Raw genomic sequence first — 25,308 nt, forward strand, 5'->3', positions numbered from 1 at the left:
CACACACAAGAACTGTTCTCTAACAATGTCAAAATACTGAAATACTGCTAAAATAAACAGAGAATTTTAGGGCAGAGCCACCAAACAGCATCTGAAGGAGTTAAATTCCTTTTAAATACAAGGAGACAATGAATTCATTTAGGCTTTTTTGTGGTAATCCCAGCTGGGATTTCCTGCTCTGTTGCTATTGGGATGTCCCCGTGTTTATAGACACTGATAGTGACCTGCCCTGTTTCAGACCCATATTTATTCTTGACATAGATGCTGTATTTTCCTGTGTCTTCATTGCAGACCTTCTCTATGGTGATTGTGACCATGGGGCCCTTCACATCCATCTTGTATCTGTCCTTGAACACGATGACCTTCTCGTTTTTGAACCAGCTGATCTCTGGGTAGGGGTCTCCAGACACACAGCAGGTTAAGCACAGGGTCTGTGAAACAGAGAGCAGGAATGGATGATGCAGGGAAATTCAGTTCAGAATCATTTAGCTTGGAAAAAACCTTTAAAATTGAGTCCAGCTCTTAACCCAGCCCTTCCCCACTGAACCATGTCCCCAGATGCCACATCCACACATCTTTTAAATTAAGGACAATAAAAATCAGTTCTCATATTTTCATTAGGTGACATTCCAACACTGATATCTGATATTCTTTTTCCTGATATCTCCCCAGTACAATCAGGATTAACTGCCTGAATTCACTGGTCCTGACTCATATGTGTTTTACTGTCTTTTTATAGCTTCCTATGCTGTAAAGTGGCACTTGAACAGGCACGTGGGGAGTTTGTAATTACTTTGCAGAGTTTTTGTGCTGCCTGTGTAAAGGGGAAAGTGACTCAGAAATGAAATCTGAGGGGAAAAACAAGCCCAGCACTTGAAACAACAATCCTGTGCAATGGGAGGATAACAGAAAGTTGTGAAAATGAACCAGGAGGGCACCACTTCCCACCTCTGCAAGTGCAGCAGCTCAGGAAAGCTGGAAAGGGTAAAAAAGGATCTCCCTCCCCATCAGTGATCCTTCTGTGCACCAATTAATGGAGTTACTCAACATTACCTTGTCCTCCATGATAGTGGCAACATCTGGCAGACCTTGAACGACTCTGGCACGACCTGGGAATGAGCAAACACAACCTTTTAGATTTTCTTATCAGCAAACTTGGCTTTGTTTCACTGAAGGGAAGAGATTCATGTACTTACGCTTCTCTGCTATTGCTGCTTCCCTGAAAGGGAGAGAAAATGATTGTGGTTTTATTTATCAGCCATTATATTAACAATTTAGAGTGTGAGACTCAAATTAGATTTAACTGTGAAAATATTTAGGCAGGAACTTACTTTAGCCTCTTGTGCTCAGCCAGGGCATCTTCAAAAACTGCAAGAAGGAAAGGTTTTAGGGAGAGTTGCCTTTTGTGTCATTTGACTCAGGAGATTTAGCATTACGTTGTTGTTATCAGGGCTGGGATTACATGGATAAATGTCATTATCCTCTAGATAGTATCTGTCCCTGCCTTGAGGAAACACAGCTCTGTTTGTGCACTGCTGAAATAAGTGGGACAGAGTTCTCTCTTCCCAAAGAGAAACTCAGAACCACAGTTTGGAAAACCCTTTGTAAACCTGAAATTTTCTTCCCCAAGATGCCACCTGTGAGCTCTGTTATCCAGTGGAGGAATTTGACACATCCCAGGAGCAGCTGCCCCTTCTCACCTTTGCCCAGTGGTTCCCTCCCTAAAAAGCTTCAATCCTTTTTGCTGCCCACTCTTGCTGCTCTGGGCTCTTCCCTGTCCTCTTTACCCCAATTCCACATGGAAATCAGCTCCAGCTGCAGTAAGGGACAGGGGAATCCAGCTCACCTTGCCCTGACAGGTCTGCTGACAGTTTGTGGGAGCTGATCCCATCGAATAACTCCAGGGTGTATTTGCCCTTATCAGCCTCCCTGGGCTCCAGGATGTGCAGCCAGATCTGATTGATGGTGCTCCCAGCTCTCATCCTGTCACGACTTTCCAGTTGTTTCTCCCTGAGGAAACAAGTGATGTCATTTCAGTCACATTCAGGAGAGATGGAGAAATCATAGCCTTCATTTTTTATTTTTTTTTCTACACCTGTAGTGGTTGGAAGTGTGGGAGTCAGGATTCATTTCATGGAGAGAGGAAATCCCATGGGGCTGCACTTTTAGGCAGTTTGCCTAAAACTCTACAAAACACTTCTGAGTTCTTATTTAAGGGATTGAATCCCATTTAGATGATGAACATTTTTAAGTATTTAGCTCTTGAATGTTATTAAAAATTTGCCTCCTTATCTACATGTGTAGGTGGTATCTAATAAAACACCAGCTCTCTATTTAGGAAGACATGATGAGGCTAAATTAGTCAGTGTTTGGGAAGAATTTTGTAATTTTGGGATTTTTTAAAATTCAGAGTGGGGGAAGAGAGTGGTTTAGGAAAAGATGAGGTAGTAAAAATAAAGTGTTGGAAAAAATTCTGTCTGTAACCAAGGAGGCTGTAACTGAGAAGTGTCATAAGTGAAGTGCAGCATCATTATTATTCTAGTAAAGATGATCACTTATAAATATTTCTGCAGTGCTAGGATAAAAATAACATGACTCTTCATTCTGGAATTCCCAGACATGTTCCATGATGAGAGTGAATTTCAGCCCTTACTCAGACAAATCCACAGTTGCCTGAAAAATTTATGAGCTCAGGGCCCAAATGTTTAATTTTGGATAAACATTTACAAGGAACAGTGCTCCAGAAACTTCCCAAATGTTTTTTTTTTTGAGGACTTACTTGTGATACCAGGAGGTTTTCATGTAGTCTGTGTAGTACTTGACATGTGTGTAGATTTTGATGCCTTCCTCAGTGGGCTGGATTTTCAGAGGTGTAGCAGAAAGAGCTGGTGGTGGAACAGAAAGGTTGAAATGGAGCAGGAATGCACAGATTTACTGTCCCACCACCAAATGCCACCAGAGGAGCAGGGACAGCTCTGCAGCTGTGCCCTGTGCCACCCCCCTGCCTTGAGCTGACATACCACTGATCCTGCACAGCTCCTTCAGAAGCTCCTCAAAGGCTGAAAAACAAACATTTCAATGCCCATAAATACAATTACAGCAAATCTCATCCAAGCTGCCAATTCATTCACTGTGGTTAGGTTGTTTTATATCCATGGGTTATTTGCTTTCTGTGCCAAAGTTCCCTGGGAATGGAGTTTTTGCCTCTGATTCATTTGTTTTCAGATGTTGGGCATTTCTTACTAAATTTAGATGCTCCTATCTTCCTTCACACTCACCATGTGCAACCCAGACAGGAGATTTATGGAGCAGGTTTAAATGATGGATTCCAGATGTCAGGGCAGGATTTAATCTTGGGCAGCAGAACCTTCTGATTGATTCTGGGTTGAAATGACTGAAACATTCCTGAGCTTTTATCTGTGGGGCTTGACAGAATTTCTAATGCAGTCCTGGCTTGAGAAATGACTGCAGGTGGAAATGACATTAACATGTAGAGCAGGAAACTCTTTAAATTTGTCCAGTAACTTTTCAATGGGCGTTTTAACTCCTATAAAAGCACGTGGTACATGTAGGTTTTACAAAAAGTGAGGATATTTGGTTTTAAATCCAAAATGAGCTCAGGTGTGTGTCTGACTGTGTGATCCAAGGTTCTCTTACCTCCTTTTGTGAGGTCCAGCTGGGTGGAGTCCTCTCCTCTGTTATCTGAAACAACTGCTTTGTACAGGCCCTCATCTGCTTTGGTTACCTACCAAACACATGTGTGCATGTGTAAAATTGATTAAAATAACCCAAACAAGCCCCCAAACAAACCACAGTCTTTAAAAAAAAAAAAAAAAAAAATCCCATATCACTGAAACAGGGCAGGATTTGGAAAAGGGGAAAAAGCTGAGATTTTTTTTTTTTCCCCCAATGAATTTGGTTGAACTGAGCAGAAATGAGGTGGAAAAAAGGGTTAATTTGCCCTAAAAGTTCCTGTGAAAGGATGGGGGGGTCTGGTTCAGAAACTGATGATTTTCAGTTTTTACCTCAGTCCCTGTGTGAAACCTGGAAATCCCTTTGGTTCTTTTCAGCCTCTCAGGATATTAAACCTCCAACAGCCACCCACTGTTAAAAACATCTTATTTCTTATTTAGGATTTTAGAGTCACAACCTGGTTTGGCTTGGAAGGGACCTTAAGGATTGTTTAGTTCCAACCCCCTGCCATGAATCCACTAGAATTCAAATTCAGAACCTGCAACATTAAAAATTTCTTCCCTTTTCTCAGTGATTCTTTCACTACCCAAACCCCACGTGGAATATGAGTAAGATCAGCCCATATTTTTTGCCATTTTCCTGTGAACCTTGGAGCTGTTTCACCTTTGGGATCTGCAGAGTTCCCTTCCCAGTCTGTGGATCAAACACTCCCCCAGCTCGTGCCTTGTGGTTGAAGAACCACTGGAAGTTGGTGTCCTTCCTCAGGTTTGTTGCCTGTTTGAAATCAACATTTTGAATCAAAATACATTTGATTTCTTCATTCTTGGACATCTTAATATGAATCATCACTTACATTACTCCAGCATCTGAGAATTTCCCTTCTTTGTTAAAATTTCTACCCAAAAATAAACCATCTTCTTACTGTCACTGGTCTGCAGCAATGGGCAGGAGCACTGCTCAAATCCTGTGAAAATCACACCTGCAATGGAATGCTGAAGGAATTCAGGAATTCTCTTACCTTGCAGGTCAGGAGCACTTCACAGCTCTCCAAAACTTTCCAGGTCAGGTTCTCTATGAAATGTGGACCTGGAGAAGGAGAGAGGGGAAGAGAGGGGAAAGAGAAGAGAAAAGAGAAGAGAAAAGAGAAGAGAAAAGAGAAGAGAAAAGAGAAGAGAAAAGAGAAAAGAGAAAAGAAAAGAGAAAGAAAGAGAAAAGAAAGAGAAAGAAGAGAAAAAAAGAGAAAGAGAAAGAGAGAAAAGAAAAGAGAAAAGAAAAGAGAAGAGAAAAGAGAAGAGAAAAGAGAAGAGAAAAGAGAAGAGAAAAGAGAAAAGAGAAGAGAGAGGAGGGGAGAGAAAAGAGAAGAGAAGAGAAAAGAGAAGAGAAGAGAAGAGAAGAGAAGAGAAGAGAAGAGAAGAGAAGAGAAGAGAAGAGAAGAGAAGAGAAGAGAAGAGAAGAGAAGAGAAGAGAAGAGAAGAGGAAAAGGAAAAGGAAAAGGAAAAGGAAAAGGAAAAGGAAAAGGGAAAAGGAAAAGGAAAAGGAAAAGGAAAAGGAAAAGGAAAAGGAAAAGGAAAAGGAAAAGGAAAAGGAAAAGGAAAAGGAAAAGGAAAAGGAAAAGGAAAAGGAAAAGTTATGTTTCTGGTGGTGCCTTGTCTGTTCCTGCGGGAATGCTTCCATCTAGTGCTGGGTTCCCGCAGTGCAGCTGGGAATTCCCAATTCCACAGGGAACAGGGAGGGGAAACTGAAATAAATAAATTTGGATCCTTTCATCCTGTACTGAGCAACCCTGAGGAAGAGAAGGAGACTGGATTTTATAAGTGATGTCACAGGCATCATGAAGGGAATATTTTCAGCCTCACTAGCAGGGAACCACCTTTCCAATTGCAGTATTTTTCCAATTAATTTGATTTATAAAATTCTTTATTCACCAACATGAGGTGAGAGGTGAAAGTGGAATGCATGGGTCTTTACAAACTTAGCTAGAAATCCTGGTTTTTACAAGGACAGGCAGTGAGTCTTAATTACAGAATGTATGTTCAGGTTGGACAATTTTCAGAGTTGGAAACTGTTCAGTGCCACAGATCTCTCCTGATAAATCTGCCTAGCTTGGCTAAAACTAGTTCCTTATTTTGATTTTTAAGGGCAGGGCCAAATATCTGAAAACAAGGAGTTTTATCTTATTGTCTTAATCAGCTTAAAAAGATGCTAAAGTGAAATAAATTCACTTGGGTTTTGCCATCCTGGCCTTGTTCTGACAAGTCTTTAACCTTTGGCTGATCTTACCCTGCTTTTTCTTCCATTGCCTCCTTTTTGCTTCAGCTTCTTCTGCCACTTTATCAAAAGCTGTGGAACAGCAAAGGACAAAGTCAACAACCCCCCATTATTGGATATTTCCTGTACAAAAGGTGTTGGCATTAGAGCTGTGCTGAGAGCCCAACATTTATTTTCATTAAAACAAAAGAGCCACTGAAGACTTGACCACTGAGCATTTAGCAAATTAAATGCAAGATTTCACCATATAAAAAGGTAGGCTAGAAAACCTGAAATTAAAATATTTAAAAAGTAAGAAACACTGAAGGGGGCAGAGAGCACAAGCACATCTAAATTTATTATCTGCCTTTGCATTGGCAGGGAAATGGGCACTTCTAGAGCACATTAAAAAAAAAATCAAATTAATTTTCTCTCCTGAGCCCAGCAAGTGCTGAATCCCTCTGGAGAAGTGCCTGGGTCTCTCCAGGGAGTCAGGGAGATTTGACATTTTAGAGACATTTTCCAGTCAAAAACTTAGAAAACTTTGGAAAGCCCCTTGAAAGCAAAATGCAGAGAACCAAAACCAGAGACAGGCACTCATTGGGGAAGGATTTGAATGAGAATCTTGTTCCTTTCTATTTTTAATTAATTTTAGGAGTCTCTCTGTAGTGCATGAGCTGTGTGAGCTTTCCTGGAGTGCAGTTGACACTTTATTGCATTCAGTGCAGTGAACCAGCTGCTTAAATACACTGAATTTCCAGCTTGATCCTGGCCTGAGATAAATGACTGCACACACTCCATTCTGTGCCAAGGCACAGTTCAGCACTGCAAGCTAATATGTAAAACATTTGGAAGAAAGAACTGAGCATTCCACTTCAGCAGACTGCTTTTATCATCAAGCACCTATTTATAAGACCAAAAGCTTTAATTTATGCTAAAGAGAGATTCAGATCATTTCTTAAATGATTCCTGGACTTTAAATCTGGGCTAAAATTTGCTCTCCCCATTCCCAGTGTGCCATCAGAACTTTTGGAAATACCTTTGGGGCCTTAAGTGCCTCACAAACTTTCCACTGAGCATGGCAGTCTAAATTTGATCCCAAATTTCCACTTACATTCATCCATGAGAACAAGGGTGAATTGATTTTTGGCTTTCCCATCTTTGAGCTGGGCTGTGTACACCCCTTTGTCATCAGCACAGAAATCCTGGATTATCAGCTCCACAAGGCCTTTTTCTTTGACAAAGTTGATTTTGTGTGTCTGTGTCAAACAAAGGAAATAGGATAAACTGAAGAGTTTTTCCACAGTAGAAATGTTCCAAGATCAGATGCTGGCACAGCATCTTCTACTGCAGATATTTATTAATTTTGTGCCTGTATCCTCATAAAGTCCCCTCATTTTACAGGGTAAGGAAGGCAGAGCACTGTGCTGTGCCATGCTGAGGATTCATGTTATTTTTGTGTGTGGGAATAGTAGAATTGCTTCAGGCAGAGAGAAAACTTCTGTAAAACCACCTAACCCAAAACATCCTTCCTGGATGAATATTACAGAGCTGAAACCAGAATATCTGGGATCTTTAGTGGCATGGAACTGTTGCACTTAGTTACAACCTGTGATGTGTAATTTTATATTTGGCCAAGATGAGGAATATTTCCCCCTCTTGCTGAGGTGCCTGCACACAAATATCATCATTCTGCCTCACTGCCCTGTTTGCTCTGAGCAAACATTGTCCTTCCCACCAGCCTGACAAATGCTTTTCATTGTGCAGATCCGTGTCAGCTCTCCAGTGGAGAGGAGACAGATGTTAGAAGAGATAAAGCTTTGGATAAACTTGTTAGATGTTGATTTAACCCCCCCCCCAACAGGGCACTGGCAGCTCCAAGCTGCTCTGGCCAGGTCCTGCCTGTTCTGGGGGTCCTGGTTGTTGTCTGGGCATTGCTGCTCTGCACTGAGCTGACAGCCCATGATTTATATTTGTGCTTCATTCTCAACTGTTCTCCCCTCTGCTCCTCTCATTCCAAGTATTTTTAAGATGTTCCAATATTAATTTGATATGAGAGGACAAGGAGGAGGCCTGAACATTTTTGTGGATGTGTGAGGAGGTTGGAGGATGCTGTAACACACAAGGCAGGGTTATTTCCAGTGCTCTGGACTGAGAAACAAATCACTTCCATCTGCTCATAGATTCATGAGATTTGCCTGTATTCAGTTCAAAATCCCCATCAATATCTGATGGGAATGTAAAAATCTGGGAATGTGCCATATTCAGCAGTGGGAAAGTAAATCAGGAATAAAAACAAAATAAAACCTACAGGGGTACTGGTGAGCTCCTTGTCATTGAAGATCAGGTGCAGCTCAGCATTTGGGGACAGCTTCTCCACCTGCAGCCACAGCTTCACTTCCCCTTTCTCCAGAACATCAATGTTCCAGCCAGATATCAGCTGGATCACTGGCAGACAGAGAAAACCACAGGGAAATCAAGGAAAGCACAGGCTTGGCTCAGCCAGGGCTGGGCTGCCTTCCCTTCCCAAACCTGCCCTGGGTTCCCTTTTTTTTCAAGCCTGGCCCTGGGTTTCCTTTCTTTCAAGGCTGATTTTGTGTTTGTGGTTTTTTGCTGCTTCAACTTACGTGGGTTCCTGATTTCGTGGCTGCGTTTCAATAACTTGTCCAGATCTGAAATGCAGAGAATAAAAAATCAGCACTAGGCTAAAACAAATTGGTTGTATCAAGGTTGTTGAATTTGTTGATGGGTTTTATTTCTGTGTAGAGAAGGTAAAAGGTTCAATAATGGGGAGGACTAGAAAAGGTGGTGAAGGTAATTGTTGGTTGTATCTCAATGAAATGTTGTTGGATCAATTCAGGGAGTGAGTTAAAGGGGTTTTAAATCACTGTGACAGCAGAGCCAAATGTGAAATCTGAACTGCAGTGGAAAAATGACTTTGCTGGAGCACGGAATCTTTCCTTGGGGGACTGTAAAAGAAACTGCTCTTGAGCCTTCAAGGAATGGGAAACATCTTTTTAGTGATATCATTAAGTGACATTAGTCACTCACTATTCTTCTGCAAGGAACTTTCCTCTAAACATCTGAGATTAGAAAATGAGGGCACATTGGTTTTTGGTTGTTGACAACTATCAGTTTTTACCTTCTTTTGTTAAAGTGCAGCTGGCAGAGATGTCATCATCTACATCTGTGACCTCCACTGAATACACACCCAGGTCCTTCTCTGAGGGCTCCTTCAGTATCAGTTTTGATCTAGAAGTAAAAAGAATAATAGCAAAAATTATCTTTTCCTCAGAAATTATAACTCCTGTAAAAGAATTTGATACACCCAGAACAGGAAATACATTGGAATTTATAAATGACACTGAGGAGCAAGGTAAAGATATTGGGACTATGATGGCAGCTGCTCCCCAGAGTGCACTGAACAGATCCTGGGGTTCAGGGAAAGGAAAACATCTGACTTCACCTTTTTCTTGGTGTTTAATGTGTCCTTTTCTCTCCAGTCCATGGCTCATGTTCTCAGGGTGCATTAGATGCTCACCTGTTGCCTTTCTCTTCAATGCTCACTCTGTCAGCATCTGGAGGTCCCTCATAGTCCTTTGTCCAGATAAATTCAGAGTCATCATTCTTTTCAGGAGCTTCAAAGGCCATGTAAATGAAACCCTCTTCATCCACCCCGAGTTCAATTTCATTTGTGCCTGTAGGAGCAAAAACCCCACAGAACATTCCTTACCTGCTGCACATCTGACTCAAAAAACACCCCAAACCACACAGTTAGAGCTGATTAATTTGGGCACTTTGATTTGTCCATCTTTGTTTTCCTGAGGGTGTTTCTTGCTGTGGAACAAGCAGTTTTTCACCCAAATCATACATTTATTTACTGTCCCAGTCTCATGGCTTTGGTCATACCAGGTTTGGTTTTAGGCACCACAGGATCTGAGGGAAGTGAAGGGGGTCCAACTCCAGCCTTGTTCAGTGCTCGAACCCGGAAAATGTAACATTTCCCCGTGTCCAGGTCTGAAACCTGCAGGAGACACAGCCAGCAATTCATGTCAGATATGCTTGATTTTGTTTAGTTAATTAAACAACAAAGTTAAATTTAGCAGCAATTTATTAATAACAGCAGTTGTATATAAATGAATGCAATCAAAATATGTGAGTTACATATATTGAAGCGAATACAAAATTTGGCAGTGAGTAATTTAGTATAATTGAGATCTGGTTCAAATAAAGCAAAACAGGGTATGAGTAGGGCCATTCCTCTCACACCAACCAAATCAGTCAAGCTAAAACCTCACTTATATACTGTTTGCTAATACATATTAATACAGAATGTTTTAGAAAGCTCTTTTATCCTTTTTCATTGATAACAACCGAAAAAAAATTTTCTATCAATATAAAGCAACACTTTTGCTAATATTGTTACAATTTAATTAGCAGGAATTACACATATAATTAATATAATTAATATATAAATATATATTTATTTATATATGCATATATATTATTTTTATATGCATATATAAATAATGCATACCTTCATGTGTGTGCTGGCTGTGGGCTGCTTGTTTATTTGTTTCCAGTCTTCTGAGCCTTCTTCACACATCTCTATTAAGTACCCAGTGACTGGTCCTGCCCCTGGGTACAGTGGAGCTTCCCAGTGCAGCTGCAGGGAGGAATCCCTCACCTCAGAGCACCTCACGTCGTAAGGGGGGCCTGGCACACAGGGGACAAAATGTCTTGGGTTACAATGCAGGATGTGACCAGAAATGTGGATTCTGTCACCATCTGTTAAACCAGGTGTGGCAGTGACCCTGATCTCCATGGAGATATCCTCTGCTAATGGGCCATCTTTAAACCAGCTGGGCAATCATCTTTATCTTTACACAGCCCATCCTCCCTCCAGGAGATATCTCCTGTTAATGGGCCATTGTTTAAAACTGGGTGTGGCAGTGACTCTTATCCCTGTGGGAGATATCTCCTGTTAATGGGCCATTGTTTAAAACTGGGTGTGGCAGTGATTCTTATCTCTGTGGGAATTATCTCCTGTTAATGGGCCATTGTTTAAAACTGGGTGTGGCAGTGACCCTGATCTCCTGGCACACATTATCTGCTAATGGGCCATCTTTAAACCAGCTGGGCAATCATCTTTATCTTTCCCCAACCCATCTTCCCTCCAAAAAAATACCATCTGCTTACAAGCCATGAAGTCCCACTGTATAACTAATAAAATTGCATCAGCCCATTAAAAAATGCTCCAGCCAAAAAAAAAAAAAAAAAAAAAAAAAAAAAAAAGAGCCAAGCTTTTTCTTCCTAGATAAAACAACTAGAATTTTAAACAGCAAAATACTGCTTTTCCATTAAATTGCAAAATAAGCTCCCAGACCTTTCCACATCATCCCTAAACCTTCAAAAAACCCCTTCAGTCTTCTACAAAACCACTACTTCAACTAAACCACATCTGCCACTGCAAAAGAACTGTAACCACCATTTAATCAAACTGCTACCAACACCCTGACTGAACGACGGGTGTCAGATTATATTCTGACTCTGGCAGAGTTTTGGGTTTGTTCTTTGCAATACTGTATTTCTATTTTAATTTTCCTGGTAAAGAACTGTTATTCCTAATTCCCATATCATTACCTAAAAGCCCCTTAATTTCAAAATTTTAATGATAATTTGGAGGAAGGAAGTTTACATTCTCCATTAAAAAAAAAAAAGGTTCTGCCTTTATTAGCAAACACCTGTCCTTCAAACCAGGCCATAAAGAAAAAGGGATTTAGAGTTTAGGTCCTGATTCTTTATTCTGTGGGAACAATTTTATTAGAAATACCTGGCTGCTCTATCTGAATGCAGGAATTAAACCCTGCATCAGAACATCCCTGGAAGTGTTTGTGTGCTTTTCTGTCCTGGGAGCAGCCATTTCTATGGCAGAAACCCCTTGGAAGGGTGAGGAGATAACAAATACAGCTGGTGACATTTTCCTGGCTGGTTTCACACGAGGGATACCTGGCTCTGGCATTGTCCATTCCTCACATCTGAACAAGTCACTGGGCTCAGACACCTCCCCAACTCCAGCCCTGTTCACGGCACGGGCTCGGAACTGGTACAGGTGCCCCTCCTGCAGGCTGCTGACCTTGGGGGGCAGAAGGGCACACATGGTTAGTTCAGGCCAGCAGGACACTGGAGAAGCAGAAAAATCCCAGCTGAAGCCCTGGTGCAGCTGTTCCCAGCTGTACTCTGGATGGATACCGTGCAAACTCGCCGAGGAATTGGCTGAGTGTTGACTTGGTGCCAGTCTGGCTCAGAGTGGTCGTGCTGGTCCAGGAAATATCCCAAGATCTTTGTTCCTCCTTTGTGCTTCGGGGCTTTCCAGCCAATGGTCATCTCAGTCTTGCCACAGTGCAGCAGCACGAAGCCATGTGGGGCAGAGGGGCAGGCTGGGCACAGAGGGACAGACAGGACAGGAATGACAGCACAGTGTCCATGTTCTCACTGGGAATCCCAGCAAAAGCCTTGGATGTGCCTCGGGAGGGTCTTAGGGTTTGTGTGGCAAAGGATGGGAGCAGTGGGTTAAAGATGGGGAGCACAGAGGGTTACATCCTGGATGGGGTGGTTGTAGGATTTTCTAATTTCCCTGAGAAATTCCCAGTGTTGATTTCCACACATCGCATAACTGAGCACTTAAAATGGTCACTTGTACCCAGAGCCAAATGAACACCACAAATACAACACATTGTTGGTCAAAATGCCAATTAATTAACTCTGTCCACGCTTGGCAAGTGTAATTGTTGGCAGAAGCTGCAGAAAATGAGTTCCCTTTTGTTTTGTTTCTCAGCGGTGGCTGTGCCTGGCAGAGGGGTTGGAGGGGTTTAATTTTGGTCACTACTCACCAATTGCTGGCCTGACAACGATGGGATCTGTTTCTAGTGAGCTCTCACTCAGTCCTGCCTCACTGACAGATTTCACACAAAACACATATTCCTTCCCAGGCTGCAGGCCAGGAACAGTAAATCTGGGGGTGCAAATGAAAATGTTTGTGTTTGCCTGTGCACAGGTAAGCAGTGCTGAAACAGGCAGCAACACACTTTAATAAGGCTTTGTCCTTGCAAAATCATTATTTTTCATTACAAATTAATGTGTCACGTGAAATAAATGTGATAAATTGCACTGGGATGGAATCACCATTGGCAGGGAGATAAACAGGATTTTTTAATGGGCTTTTTCTGCTTGACATGCGACTCCCCCCCCCCTCAGCTGGAGAGTGACTGTAAATTCTGCATGTGATTTACATTGAGTTACTCTATTGGAACTCAAGCAAACCCATGGGATGTGGATCTGCTCTCTGTGCAGAAAACACAACCAGCTCTGGGTTTCAAAAGGAGCTTGGAGCAGCCTGAGCCCTCCAAGAGGCCCTGGTGCTGCTGCTGTGCCTGCCAGCCCGTGTGTGGGGACTGAAGGGAGTTCTTTTTTTATCTGAAACACGACTCCATGCAGAAAGAGAAGAATGCAGGTTGGGCCCCTGTGATCCCAGAGCAGAGCTGAACTCACTGGTTGCATGTCAGTGGTTTGTTGTTGACTGTTTGCCATTCCTCAGTGCCCGTCTCCCGGCAGTAGATGTAATAGCCAAGGGGCTCCAGGCCACCCTTGGGCTTGTCCCACTGCAGAACAACTGATGTCTTGGTGTCTCTGAATGCCAGAACCTGAGATGGGGGAGGCAGAGGAGCTATAAAAGGGAACAAACAAACAAACAGCAAGGACAAAAGGAGTGAGGGTTAAAATCTGTAATTTAAGAAAGCCAAAACTATTATAAGTGAGTTGGCCTGTTTGGTTTATTCATCTTTTCCAGAGCACCATTTTCAAATTGTTGCCCAGGGAAGCTGTGGCTGCCCCCTCCCTGAAGTGCCCAAGGCCAGGTTGGATGGGGCTGGAGCAGCCTGGGATAGTGGAAGGTCCCTGCCTGTGGATGAGCTTTGAGGTCCCTTCCAGCCCAAACCTGAGATTCTGTGGAATTAGAGCAAAATGCCATGGACAGGATCCCACCCTACAGGATCTGTTTCTGTGCTGGGGTTTGCCAGCTGTCTTCTTCCTCTCCCACTGATTTCTCCTCTGAAGGAGAGGAGGAACAAAGCTCATCTGTTGATTGTCCTTGTCTCCACCCTGAGCTGGGACCTTCACTCTGCATTCCCATTTATGAGTGAGCACTGGAGCAGCTTCAGTGTGGGACAACACACAGATAAAGAGTCAGGGCTCATCTCTCTGCAGAAGAGAAGCACCAGCATGAGCCTTTGGCTCTTACTGTCAGCTCAGGGAGAAAACAACCTCAAGCAGCCCTGCAGAGGCTGCTGTGCTGCCTGAGCCCCCAAGCCAGGCTGCTGCAGCCTCTGTCATTCCTTTCACACTGTCACCTCCCTCACACCACACTGGAAGCATCCTTGGATTAAACACAGGCTTCAACTGTTCCTGTTTCATTAAATGTAATTCCCTATCACTGCTTGCTTAGATTAACACTGCCCTGACCAACTGCAAACCAATTAAAGGAGGATTTAAGGCTTCAAGAGATTTCCTTATATCAAAGCGACTGCAGTGTAACCGTAGCCTGTGAAGTTTAGAGCAGAGCCTGGGCAGGGGATGCCCCTGATTCCTTTCAGTTAGTGCAGAGCAGGGCAGAGCAGAGAGAGCAATAATTACCCAGCTTTGCCCCAGCAGTGATGGGTGGGCTGGGCAGGGAGGGCTCGCTGATCCCAAACTTGTTGACGGATCTCACGCGGAACCGGAACGATTTCCCCTTGGCCAGATCAAAGAGTGCAAACCTGGGGGAATTTGCTGGCAAATCCAGGTTCACCATTTGCCAGGAGCTGCTGCCTACGAGTGACTGCAACAAAAAAGGTGATGATTTACAATTCCTACCGTGAGCACAAAACTCTCCTGACCAATAACAAAGCTGGGCTTTGTGGGGAAGAGATTTTTAAAACCGAAGCCATAAATTACATATTTCATGTTGATGTAGCCAAACTTTTCACCCTTGGCAGCAGAGGGCCCCTTTGAGGTGAGAAATAAGAATGCATGAAAGGATATTGGCAGGGGATACCAATTAACCAACAGGATGATGAGTGGGGAGCAGGACAGTGAGGTGCTGTGCAGTTTTTCCACCTTTCACTTCTTCCTGTTAGAATTCTGCCTCGCTGTGTGGTGTTAAAATTCCTCGTCCATTCCTTGTTAACCATTAGTCCTTGAGCTGGTGTCAGTCAGGGCTGTGGCTCAGGGCACCTGTGGGGCTGGAGGAGGCTGAACCAGCCAGGTTTGAGGCTGGATGTCCCCAGTTCCTAACTGGGAATGGCCTCACCTGTGCCATGACCTTACCTGAGACAGAAATGGTTCTGCTCTGCAGCTCCCCTCCTGTGTGATATTATTTTCTTACCTTTTCCACATAATAATTCAGTGGCTCTCTGCCTCTTGGATCTGGTTCATCCCAGGCCAAAGCCACATAATCTTCTCTGACCTCACTTGCATGAACATTGGTGGGGGGCAAGGGAATTTTAATGTGTCCTATGGGAAGGCAGAAAAGGCTTTCGTGATAATTTGGCAGGAAAATGAAGTTCTTTTACAATGGATTCTGTTCTCCTACTATAAATTAAAATTCTTCAATACAAAGAAGGAGACAAACACTCTGGGGAAACTTGAACTCACCCTCCAGGTCATCCTTGGATATTTCTATGGTCCTGCCCTCGTCGTATGGAATCACTGCAGTGACAAACAGGGCAGGGTTACCCACACACAGCAGGTGCCCTAGGACTGGGTCATTGCCTCTATGCACAATTACAGACATTTTACATCACAAACAATGGTGTTTTGAGCTTTTTCTGTTTCAGAATGCTCCCGAGATGGGCTCAGCAAAAGCATTTGTGGGAATGGGGAGGATCTGGACAATCTGCACTCGGTTATTCCTGCAGAATAACAATATTCCTGTTGTCCTGAAGGAACAAATTGTCCTGGCTTTGGTACCAACCTGTCACTCTCTTGTCCCTGCTGGGGTCACAGGTTGTGACAGGGTCAGTGGCCTTTGAAGGGTGGCTGGTGCCAGCCTTGTTGACAGCCCTGACCCGAAACTGGTACGTTTGTCCCTCAGCCAGACCCAGCACTGGGCACCTGCAGCTCTTCACAGGCTGAGCACTGCACTGCAGCCACTCCTGGGAGCCAGCCACACACCTGCAAGGACACAGCCCACAGTCCTCCCTTCCATTTCCACACTCACACGAGGGTGCTCAGCTCCAGGATGAGGCTTTACAGACCTCTCAATGAGGTAGCCCAGGATGGGGCTGCCCCCATCACTGCTGGGTGGCACCCATGAGAGCACCAAGCAGTCTTTGTTCACATCGTGGCACTTCACGTTGAGGGGGGATCCTGGGGCACCAGCTGTGGGTGCTGCAGCATCTGTAAAACACCAGCTGAGGCTGTCACTGTGAGGTTACAACCTCTTTGTCAGGTTATTTTAAATAAGCGAAGCAGCTAAAAATGTTATTTATTACAAAGCATGTCAGTCTTAAAAGGCAAGCAGAAAGGTGATGGCAAATACAGAAAAAGCCCAAAAGCAAATGGCAAGAACACTAACTCTCCTCAACACAAACTTTTATATAGAATCTTTCCAACAAGCTAAGACACAAACTTGAACCACCACTCTTTAACTTATTAAAATTCCAGTTTTTTAACATGCCAGGTCATGTATAGACTACACATATGACCTATCTTGTTCTATCTGAAAAATGTCAGCAATATTCTCACTAGAGCTCTATTATGTCTAAGCACTGTCTACAACCACTGTCCTGACACCTCTACTGAAAACATTAATATGTTCTGCAACCTTCACTGGAACTCACACTGCAACTTTGGCATCTAAACCTTTCACTTACTAAAAGCACTAGAGCTCATACTAAAACTTACTGACTCACTTACTTATCCTAAAACTTAAACTTGCACCTCTGCCTAATTGTGAGTGGCTTAATACACTTCAACCCATCCACAGGCTTTAATTCAATCCCTGCACTCTGATTTCTCTGAAGAATTCAGACACCTCCAACTCACTGACTCCAACAGCTTAGGTTGTGTTCTTCTCTGTTCCAAAATTTTCCCTGAGTAGCTTCATTTTAAGTGTCTAAGGGCTTAACCCAGTACCCCAAATACCATACCACCAGCAAAAACAAGATTTGCTCACTGTGATAATCGCACACGCAAAACCAGGAGATGGTTCAGTTGTGGGGGTGAGAATCCCTTTATTCCAAGGAGAATGAAGATGCAGATACCTCTGACAAACACGTAGGTGGTGCTGTCCCTGCTGCCCTGCAGGCAGGGCACACGGAGGGTGTAGAATCCCTCGTCCTCCTTGTGTGCGCAGGGCACGGTCAGCGCAGCCTGGCGAAGCCTCAGCCCCTGGTGCTCCCAGTCCTGCAGCAGCTCCCCTGAGGGCACACAGGGCAAATCACCTGCCTCTGCACTGGGGATGCTTATTTCTGGCTGGCTCAAAAAGTATTTAGTGAGATGAGGGGTTTATAAGGTATTCGTTGGTGTTGTTTTTGTGCATTCGGATTGTGGCTGTGGGATCTGATTCACAGAAAGAATCAAATTCTGGGTTGCCAGCAGGACACAGAGTATCCAAAAGTTTTTCTCACATGTTTTTCAAACTGTTTTTCTTAAAATATTATTATGGACAGGAATGTCATTACCTCCAAATGTTAAATAGCAACATCTGTAACTTGAGCAGAGCTGAGAATAACTCAGGAATCCTGAATTTAAATTTTAATTTTTTTTTTTTTTCTGTGAACATTCAATCACAGCTATGAATTCCAGTGGGATATTCTCACAGGTAAATGCACATAACCTCAGCTACAAACCATCTCTGAACCAGCTGATGCCTCGTTGGTAGTCCAGTAAATCAGAGGAGAAGTAACAGGACAGGGTGAAAGGCTCCTTTTCTCTTGCAAATAAAGGTTTCAGTGAAAAAGTAAAATCTGCCTCTCTGGCCAAAAGGGATCCTGTGGAATAAAAGCCAGCATGATAAAATGATTTCCAGAGCCTCCCTCCTGTACTATTTTTATTGTCATATATTTAGAGTGAGCTTTGCACTTTGCACGTGCAGTCAGGCTGACAGGAAAAACTCTCAGGGAAAAAAATAATCAGATTGCATCAGGCTATAAAAACAGTTAACAATAACATCAATCATTTACTCACTTTTGTATATTTCTGAATCAAATCCTGACTCCTTTCCATAATATTCTATAAGAAAAGAGGAAAACACATTTAGCAAATCTCCCAGAGTGTTTATCTTTTTAAAACCACCCAGTGATGCTCAGCAAATTGTTTTTCCCTCAAGCCAGCCCTTAATTTGAACCTTTAAAGTGCCCCCATGGGGTAAAACTTGAATTCATGTGACAGCTGATGCCCTCAGGAGCCACTGGGGATTGTCTGAGAGGAAATTGTTCCAGTGGAAGCAATCCTGTCCAAATGCTCACGTGCACTCAGAAATTCAGAGCTAAGGAGGGCTGTGCCAATTTGCCTTCTGCCTTTTCAAACAGGCAAGTCAAAACTAAATAAAATAAAATAAAAGATCTGAATAAAAGCAATCCCCTGGGTTTTAACAGCATTCCCAGAGGATGATGTGATTCTTGAAAGCTGCCAGTGACTGGGAGTTCAAGATTTGAGCAAGAGGAAGATGTTTGTGCTGAGACTGGAGCTCAGGGAGGGATCCCCAAATCAGCTGATTCTGGATTTTCTGCAGGGGCAGATGATGCTGGCTCATCACAGCACAGTGTGAAACCCTTTGGGGCTGAAATCCAAGTGATGCACTTGAGGTGAAACAGATACTCACATTGTGATAAATGCCCATTAAATAAAACCTGTGCTTCCAGTGATTGAAATCTGGCAGCAGCAAACCAAAAAATGAGGAGTGTGATGGAAATATGAAAGAAATACAAACCACTGGAGGTGAACCAGGCTCATCCTGGGCACCAGGAATGTTCCCAGTGCAGCAGGATTAAGGACTGGCTGCAATCTCTATTTTCAGAGCAGTACATGCAGATAGCAGAAGGAAGACTCAAGTTACTGGGATGGGTTTGGGGGGAGGAGCAGCAATTTGGGGGCCCCTGAGCTGCTCCATCCTGCTCTGATCCTGAAGGTTCCACAGGGAGCTGAGGGCAGGATGGAATTATTGGTGTGAAATTTTCCTGCTTTGTGGCAAATGCAGCTCCTGTTGTGGCCACACTGTAAAAACCTCCTGAGAACTGTTCCTGCATTGGGGCAGGGGGAATTTGGGACTCTGGGGAGGATGCAGAGGAAGATTCTCTGTCCCTTTAGAACTGGTAAATGCCTGAATATTTCCAGATATGCTGAATTTTGACACTGTTTAATTAAAGGACCTGAAAGGTGTGAAATTACACTGCTTTTACAATCCAGGATTTGCATTCCAGACAGGATTCAGGTCAGAATATGGCATATTAAATAAATAAATATCAAATAAATGTGATAATAACCCATGACAGAAGATTCTGTCACTCCCACTGAAGGGTTCCATTGTCTACACTCCTATAGATCTATTCTGTCCATGCTTTTTATTACACAATTATAACTTAGACATAAATAGATGAAATATGAACAGCTAAACTGTGAGACTGCTCTGCATATTTCCTAAAGCTTGAGATGATTCCCCTTTTTAAGTGCTGGTGGTTTATTTACTTCCTTCCCCATGTCTGGGTTTGGCTGTGCACAATGTGGATCTGTGGAGTCTGGGCCAGTTATTTTAAGAACAGCACAGATCAAAGAAGAAAATATTTCATTTGACTTGATTTCAGGGCAAAACATGAAATAAATCTGCAATAATGCCCTGAGAGGTGCCACAGTTCTTGGGGAGTCATTTCTTGCTGAACTTTATCAGACTCTTTGTTGTTTGTTCCACTGTGGGGTTGTTTCATAGCAGGCCAGAAGAAATAAGCACCTAAATTTAGTACAATTTTATCCCAGTGAAAGGACAGCTGTGTCCTTATGGAATCTGAAAGGGAAAACTTTGGCTGGGCCCAGAAGTGAGTAAGGAGGAGAAGCTTCTCCAGAGTGCTTGTGTGTGCCTATCAAATAATGAAAATATGTGGAAGAATCTGCAGTATTTGAAAGTTTAAACCCAAAGGAATATTGGTACTTACTCCTGACAAGCACTGTAGCAAAAGAATAAGCTTCCCCATACTGATTCTTTACCTCCACACTGTATTCAGCAGAATCTTCCATGGAGCATCTGAAAAAAAAAAATTAAAAATTCTCTTCCTTCATATTTCACAGGACAAATTCCCCTTTAATCCCAGAGGTGGTTGCTTTTCATCCACAATCTGCTTTTCCTTTTAATTACAAGGATTTCTGATACTTTCTTGACAGTTTTTCCTTTTGAGACCCACAAGGAAAACATTTTAAGTACTGAACAAGCACAAGGCCTGTGGAACACTTGATTCCACTGAAGATTTTCATTTGTCTCTCACTGTATAATTCATAGATCAGAACTGATGTTGTTCTGATTTCACTGATCCATCCCAAATCACTTTTTTTAATCTGCTCATGAAGTTCTTAATGTACATTCCTTGCCCTGAAGGAAAAAAATATTGCTGATGCATAAAAAAAAAAGAGCAGAAGTAAACGAAACCATTAAATTTTGTTTGAGTTTTCTTTGATTTTTTTTTTAAACCTTGTGAACTGCTGTGGAGATTGGCAAAGCTTTAGCTCAAACACAAGAGCCTAAAGGCAGACAAGGTCAGATTCCAGAAGAATTAGCTGGTTTGTTTGTTCATCCACAGATTGGGAATTTCAGGAGAGCAGCTCTCCCACCTGCTGATCTGCAGGGTCAGCATCCCAAACTGATTTTTCATCTTGTATTTTCCTGCTGGGGCTTGGTGGAGATCGATGGGGATCCCATTTTTATACCTGGTGGAAGAGAAGGAAAAGTGCAGTCAGGACAGGACCCCCATCAAACAGCACAGGAGAGAGGAGAAGACACAATTCCCTTTTTTCCAGACCTCCCTCCTCAACCCAAACCTGCCTGGACCCTCCCTGCTCCTGTCTGGCTGCCCTGGCTCTGTTTTCCTTCCCTGCAGCTCCTGGAGGGAGCTCACAGATTTCTGTCCCTGGTGTTCCCCAGGATGTGTGGGAGGTTCAGACCCTCTCTGCTCTCTGAATAATTCACAGAATCCTTCTGGAAGGGCACAGCACAGGCAGAGCTGCTGCCCACGAGTCATTAGCAATGCAAATGTTTGCACTCCTCAACCTTCCAGAGGGGGAATGGTCAGTCACTTCAAACTGATTGAAGCACACCCTGAAAATTGGTTTTTTTGATTTCTGGTGTTCATGGTGTGTGCTGCACTCAGGCTCAGTCCATAACACTCTCCCCCTAAAGATAGTTAAAATACAAGGGGAGCCAGTGGCAGTTGTGGTGGATTTTACAAACTGTACAAGCAGCAGATTAATGCTGGAACCCTCCTGGGCCTTGCTGGGGGCTGTTTGTGGTGATTCAGTGCTGAAAAGAGCTCTGGTTTTGAGACTTAAATCCCAATTTTTCCTTGAAAACCAAAGGAAGCAGGGAACCCCCATGAACATCAGCCCTGAATGAGCATTGTAGGAATGTCCAGGAAATGGGGAAACCTCCATGGGCATCATCCCTGTCTCAGAATGAGCATTGTAGGAATGTCCAGGAAATGGGGAAACCTCCATGGGCATCATCCCTGTCCCAGAAGAGCTGTCACTGCTTCCAGTCCCCCCTGTCCTTACTGGTCTCACAGTGGGACTGACACTGAGGGGTTTTCTGGAGCTCTCCCTCCCTCCCCCTGGCACTGCCCTGGGTGGTACAGGGGCCAAGCAAGGGACACAGGGACCATAGCAGGGGCACAGGGGCACAGGGGCCATGCCAGGGGCACAGGGGCCATACAAGGGGTACAGGGGCCACAGCAGGGGTACAGGGGCACAGGGGCCATAGCAGTGACACAGGGGCCATACCAGGGGCACAGGGGCCATTCCAGGGGCACAGGGGCCATAGCAGGGGCACAGGGGCCATGGCAGGGGCACAGGGGCCATGCAAGGGACACAGGGACCATAGCAGGGGCACAGGGGCCATTCCAGGGGCACAGGGGCACAGGGGCCATGCCAGGGGGCACAGGGACCATAGCAGGGGCACAGGGGCCATGCCAGGGGCACAGGGGCCATGCCAGGGGGCACAGGGACCATAGCAGGGGCACAGGGGCCATGCCAGGGGCACAGGGGCCATGCCAGGGGGCACAGGGGCCATGCCAGGGGGCACAGGGACCATAGCAGGGGCACAGGGGCCATGGCAGGGACACAGGGGCCATAGCAGTGACACAGGGGCTATAGCAGAGGCACAGGGGCCATGCCAGGGGGCACAGGGACCCTAGCAGGGGCACAGGGGCTATGCCAGGGGCACAGGGACCATAGCAGGGGCACAGGGACCATGCCAGGGGCACAGGGGCCATGCAAGGGACACAGGGGCCATAGCAGGGGCACAGGGGCCATGCCAGGGGCACAGGGGCACAGGGACCATAGCAGGGGCACAGGGGCTATAGCAGGTGACAGAGGGGCCATACCAGGGACACAGGGGCCATTCCAGGGGCACAGGGGGCCATTCCAGGGGCACAGGGGCCATTCCAGGGGCACAGGGGCTATAGCAGTGACACAGGGGCCATGCCAGGGGGTACAGGGGCACAGGGGCCATGCCAGGTGACAGAGGGGCCATACCAGGTGGCCTGTGGCACGGGGGAGCCCAGGGTGGTGCATGCCAGGGTGACATCCATCCTCTCCCACACGGCGTGTGCCCGCAGCGGGATCCAGACCACGGGCGCCCGTCCCGACAGCAGCTCCAGCAGCTCCTTCTGCAGCCACAGCTGCTGCATGGCCTGTGCAGGGAAACTGCCTCAGGGCACTGCAGGGCTTGGTGTCACACCAGTCCTGTGACATCAGGGACCTGTGACAGCACTTCAGTATTGGGGAGACTCTGGGCAAAGGCACTGCAAGGGGGTGATGGTGTCACACCAATTCTGTGACATCAGAAACCTGTGATAACATTTCAGTATCAAGAAATCTGGGTAAAAGCACCACAAAGGTTTGATATGACACAAATTCTGTGACATGAATGATCTGTGATAACATTTCAGTATCAGGGAGACTCTGGGTAAAAGCACCACAAAGGTTTGATATTACACAAATTCTGTGACATGAATGATCTATGATAACATTTCAATATCAGGGGGGCTCTGGGTAAAAGCACCACAAAGGTTTGATATTACACAAATTCTGTGATGTGAATAATCTGTGATAACATTTCAGTATCAGGAGGGCTCTGGGTAAAAGCAGTGAAAAGTGTTGGTGTCACACAAATTCTGTGCCATCAGGGACCTGTGATATTCCAGTGGCAGGGGTGCAAGGCCTGTTTTGGAGGGATTTGGGGTTTTTCCTAACACCTGTTGGGTGTGGGATCCTCTGCAGAGCACAGCCCAGGGGTCTGCTCTGACCTTGCTGCTCAGCCCCCTCTGGGCAGCCCTCCCTCGGAGCAGCCTGCACAGCCTGAGCACCTCCTCCTCCATCTTCTCCAGGTCATTCCCAAAACAAATCCTCTTCTGCCCCCTCTGCTCCAGCTCCAACATGTCAGCTTCCCTTCTGAGATTGTACTCCCTGGAACTACATCGTGATAAGAGAAGACAGAAGTCAAGATAAAACTTTTTTTTTCTATTTTTTGGGGTATTTTTTTTGTTGTTTATAGCACATTTTTTGGTTAAATCAGGAGTGTTAAGGGCAGAAACACCAGCTGATGGACTGTGGGTAGGAATGTCAGGGAATTATCCCCCAGCACTCCCAGAAGAGATCAAACTTCCACTGTTTGGTCATTTTTAATCCCAGGGAGGAAGCTGGGAAAAGGATCAAAGGGAGAGAGATTGGCTGAGATTTTCTAGGAAAGAGGGTGAGTCCCATTTGTTACCATTCATTTATTAATCTGATGATATTTTCCATTTATTCCTATAAAATCTGATTTCTCTCATGCCCCTACATGTAAGCAGGGAAATATTCCTGACTATCACATGGCACCATCATTTAATTTCCTGTGCTTTAGTTGAGGTCTGGTGTTTTTAAAGGAAGAACCTCTGGATTGAACCTGCTTTTTTTGCTTCCAGCAGAATAAATTGGAAGTTGTGACCCTGATCCAGAGCTGTGATGTTACCTACAATGTTTATATTGGAGTTAGAATAATTCCTGACTTACTTTGCTGTTCCAGAGGTCAGGGCAAGGGCAGCTGCTATGGATAGGTCTGAAGGGCTGAAAGTCTCCTCTTCCTCACTTCCAGGGGCAGATCCATGGAAAAGAATCCAGAGAATATTCCATCATTTCCCAAACTCAAAATTCTACAAATGGGTGTGTGGGAAGCCCTGTCTGCACTTCATTGATTCAACCAGCTGGCTCTTACCTGGTTTTAAACATTTTTTTCCTGGTTGTGGAGCTCATTTCCAAGCTCTGTTTCCTCTCCTCCTTCTGCTCCTCCTCTCTGTGGTGGAAAAATGCTCGAGTTCCCATGGTGGGATGTCAAAGCCAAATTTTCTTGCTGGAATAGATTAAAACATTCAAATCAGACACTTCAACAGAATCCTTTGAAGTCCTGGTTCTGCTTTGGTGTTCAGGGGCTGTGAGTGAAGGTTCATATAAAAATATTTTCTGGCATCCACCCTGTGAGAGGGATTTGCTTCTGTGGGAAGTGGGATATTTTCTCCAGTCCTTTGCATCCTTCAGGTTTTCCTCCTGACCTCATAGGGAAAGGTTGTAAAATCATGGAACAAACAGCATCCTGCCAAATGTCAGGATTTTCCCAAAGAGTGACCAGGGAAATGTCCCAGGGAAATCCCATTCCACAGGTGAAACAAAGGAGCAAACTCTGGCACTCCTGGCTCCCCTCCATCCCTGTTCCCACTGCTGATTTTAGGCTCTGACTAATGTGTGGGCATTAAAGTCAATTTTTCAAGTGGATCCCTCCTCATTAAATCCCAACCACCAGCACTGTGCACACTCTAAAAGCTCAGGTTACTTTGGGAAAGCAGCTTTGCAAATGTAATTGTTGCTGAACAGAATTTGTTGGAGCATAGCTGTAAATCTTTCCCTAGCTCGTGTTCCATGACTGAGATTTTCCCTTGGCAAATCTTCCACCTGGATTTCAGCTTTGCTGCTTTTCAATCTGAACTTGATAAAAATACAAACCCTCAGATTTTCCTGGTATTATTTTCTCATACGAATTTTTTACTTGCCCAATTTTCTGTTGATGTAAATTAATTTCATATTTTCAGTCTATGACAT

At 44.4% G+C, this 25,308-nt stretch overlaps 1 protein-coding gene across 1 annotated transcript; it reads right to left on the minus strand.

The window, feature by feature from the left end:
* MYOM3 (myomesin 3) lies at positions 1–24,563 on the minus strand. Its single transcript, XM_079325750.1, has 36 exons — positions 24,431–24,563; positions 24,229–24,303; positions 23,484–23,649; positions 22,711–22,868; positions 20,797–20,892; positions 20,127–20,215; positions 18,166–18,210; positions 17,829–17,969; positions 17,241–17,396; positions 16,233–16,374; positions 15,950–16,149; positions 15,631–15,684; positions 15,362–15,489; positions 14,632–14,815; positions 13,492–13,666; positions 12,834–12,955; positions 12,193–12,380; positions 11,950–12,076; positions 10,478–10,656; positions 9,850–9,964; positions 9,482–9,638; positions 9,083–9,192; positions 8,568–8,612; positions 8,252–8,388; positions 7,055–7,199; positions 5,974–6,033; positions 4,712–4,779; positions 4,357–4,467; positions 3,658–3,745; positions 3,021–3,059; positions 2,780–2,885; positions 1,847–2,010; positions 1,332–1,368; positions 1,197–1,219; positions 1,054–1,109; positions 1–431 (listed from the first exon to the last, which is right to left on the minus strand). Exons 1-36 carry the CDS (start codon positions 24,535–24,537, stop codon positions 135–137), a joined length of 4,290 nt encoding a protein of 1,429 aa, XP_079181876.1. The 5' UTR covers positions 24,538–24,563; the 3' UTR covers positions 1–134.
* Between the last annotated feature and the right edge of the window lie 745 nt (positions 24,564–25,308).

This window comes from Erithacus rubecula (assembly GCF_903797595.1).
Source record: "Erithacus rubecula genome assembly, chromosome: 23".
Taxonomy (NCBI): Eukaryota; Metazoa; Chordata; class Aves; order Passeriformes; family Muscicapidae; genus Erithacus; species Erithacus rubecula.

What these genes read in the sequence shown, in the direction of transcription:
- MYOM3 (XM_079325750.1), bottom strand. Translation starts at nt 24,537, where the DNA reads ATGGGAACTCGAGCATTTTTCCACCACAGAGAGGAGGAGCAGAAGGAG. An exon ending in CCCGTGCCACAGGCCACCTG is followed by an intron (nt 20,893 to 22,710) that starts GTATGGCCCCTC and finishes CTCTTCCACCAG; the next exon opens with GTATAAAAATGGGATCCCCA. An exon ending in GCAATGGAAGAAAAAGCAGG is followed by an intron (nt 4,780 to 5,973) that starts GTAAGATCAGCC and finishes CTCCTTCTCCAG; the next exon opens with GTCCACATTTCATAGAGAAC.